At 63.7% G+C, this 2600-nt stretch overlaps 1 protein-coding gene across 1 annotated transcript in view; it reads right to left on the bottom strand.

The window, feature by feature from the left end:
* EMIHUDRAFT_74668 (Saccharopine dehydrogenase) overlaps window positions 1-1155 on the bottom strand; it is a gene marked incomplete at both ends in the record, with an annotated part of 4312 nt that extends 3157 nt beyond the window's left edge. The window contains 2 exons of the mRNA XM_005774474.1: window positions 24-245; window positions 313-1155. Coding sequence (XP_005774531.1) covers window positions 24-245; window positions 313-1155 — 1065 coding nt within the window. The remainder of the gene's footprint in view (window positions 1-23; window positions 246-312) is intronic.
* Between the last annotated feature and the right edge of the window lie 1445 nt (window positions 1156-2600).

The raw sequence follows: 2600 nt of genomic DNA on the forward strand, positions 1-2600 counted from the left end.
GTGCGGGTGGCGGGGTCGTAGACGAAGAAGGGCTCGTCGATGGTGGTCGAGCGGACGAGCGGCTCGACGGCGCCGTCGACGTCGCAGGTGAGATCCGCGACCGCAAGCAGGCGCTTGTTGCCTGAGGCGCGCAGGCTCTGCAGCTGGTCCGTCGAGAGGAGGCGCGGGAAGCGGCGGTCCCAGTACATGGTCGGCACGAGCAGGCTGACGTGCGGCGCGATGGTCTCGTGGAAGCACGGCACGTACTCCTCGGGGTTTGCCTACGGGGCAGCTCCGCGACACTGCACGCCGCCCGAGGGAGCCGGCCCGCACGCAGGTCGGGCTCGCGTAATACTCGGCGCGGTCGAAGGCGGCGCCGGGCCGGGCGGGGCGGACGAAGTCCTGCGCGCCAGTGACGCAGACGTACACCTTGTGCTGGTGCTCGCCGGCCGTCCCCGCCAGCGCCGAGAGGCGGGCCAGCTCCGACGGAGCCACCCTCTCCACGACCTCGCCGAGCGAGTCGAGCGCGTCGAGTGCCCCGCGAGAGACGTTGCCTGTGCCGGCGACGCAGACGACGAGCGGGGAGTACTCCGCGGGCAGGCCGGCGCGAGCTACCTGCTCGCCCGCCGCGCGCAGCGCCCGCCGCGCGTCCGTGGAGTAGTCTGTGTACGCGTGCGTCGGGCCGATGGAGAGAAACGGAGTCGAGTGGCCAAGCGAGAGGAGGCGGAGGCCGAGCCCGCGCAGGCCGTTGACCATGCCCGACATGCCGGCGAACTCGCCAAAGGCAACCAGCCGAGGCGTCGTCCCGCCTCCGCCCTCGCGGATGCACTCGTAGTCGATGAGCCGCACCTTCTTCTCGAGGACCTCGTCAAGAAGCGGCATGTTCTCGGGCTGGGCCTTGATGACGTGGCTGAAGAAGAGGTAGTTCTTCCCGGGGAGGAGCGAGCCGTTGAGCGGCTGCTTGACGCCCATGATGGTGTTGGCGCCCGAAAGGTCACGCGTGATGGTCGCGCCTGCCGCCGCAAACTCGCGATCGGTGAAAACGCGCTTCGACGACGGCTGCACGAGCACCTCGACGCCCGAGTTGACGAGCCGCGAGACGTGGGAGGGAGTCAGCGGAGCGCGACGCTCCCACTTGGAGTACGCCTCGGCGAGGACGCCGAGGGAACGCCGCATGGTTTGAAGCGGAACAGGAAGGTTGCAATCGCTCGGGAATTCCGACGCAGAACACACACTGCAAGAAACCCCACTGGCGCTTCTTGTATCTAGCTCCCCGGTCCTAGGACGAGGCAGAAGAGAACGACGCGACAGAGGAGGAAGTGACAAGGGAGAGACCGACGAGAGTGGGACGGCCGCGAGGTGGCATGAAGGTTGCAGCGAGAAGCGGCGAGAGACTGCGAAAAGAGATACGAAGAGGCAGACTCCCCAGGGTGGGCGACGGCTAGCGCACCACACTCCTCTCCTTAAAATCCCTGTGTGGTGGCGGCGTGCCGTTCTCCCATCCCTCCCTTGGGTTGTGTGTTTTCTTTCTTTCTTTTCCCCGGTCCTAGGCGTGCGGCTGATAACTGCACTCCAAGTGCTCCAAAGCTCTAACCTAACCTCTAACTATGCACGCGCAGCGCTCTGGCCGCTGAAAAACCAAAACAAAGCAGGGCGCGCGAAAAAATCGTAAACCGAGACCTCAGAGTTTGTTTGACCTCTTTTTTTAGCAATAGCAAACAACTCTAACACTCACACGTCATTTGTTCAGAGTTTGAGAGAGAGAGATTTTAGAAAACCAACAAGAAATCACGACTCTAAGTGATTTGGGCTCGGCAGCTTGTCAGCCCTCAGAGCTCAGTCAGCCGAAGCTGGGGCCGGTCCCGTAGCCGAGAGAGCCCGCGCCGTGAGTTCGACGCGGTCGGGAGGCCTTCCTTGCGGAGAGGCCAGCGAGGTGGCGATCGCTGTACTTCATGGTCGTCATCAAGTGACCGGCTGACAAGCCAGAGGTCGATACTCTGGACGACCCATAGGATGCCACGAATGCCTGAAGGAGAGGGAGGCGAGGCCAGAGGCAGACTCAGCTGCTCTCGGGTGATCTCACTTTGGTGGCTGAAGGACCCGATGGTCCTGTCACATTCGCGTTCCGAGTCGTGGGGGTAGAAGAATTCGAGGTAGAATCGAGTCAGCACTTCCTTGTAGTACAGCGGACCGCCAGGCTCGCCGGCAGCATCCGCAGGGAGGCAGCATATGAGGCACCAGTCTTCTGGAGAGCTCAACAGCTGCGGCCGCGATGGCGGAGTCGGCCGCGAGCAGCTTTTGGCTGCGGGATCGAATCGCGGAAGGCTTGGGCGGACGCGATGCGCGCCCCGGCCAACGCCGGTCACACACGGTGACAAGGAGAAACCAGAGCTCACCCGGCAGTACACGAGGGGTACAAGGTCGACCGTCTGCACTGGAAGGTTCCGAGCCCCTGCGTCTGCAGCCGCCTGCTTTCACTTGAACAACCTGGGCGTCGCCGGCTGTCCTTCTGCTTCCCCAGCCCTGCCGCCGCTCCGTATGCTTCTTTTAGTCGGCAGCGCTCACGGCTGGATCTCACAGTCGCAGTCCATTTACGGCGCGCAGATCAGCGAGATTCAGGA

The sequence above is a fragment of the Emiliania huxleyi genome (genome assembly GCF_000372725.1).
Source record: "Emiliania huxleyi CCMP1516 unplaced genomic scaffold EMIHUscaffold_310, whole genome shotgun sequence".
NCBI classification, from domain to species: domain Eukaryota; phylum Haptophyta; order Isochrysidales; family Noelaerhabdaceae; genus Emiliania; species Emiliania huxleyi.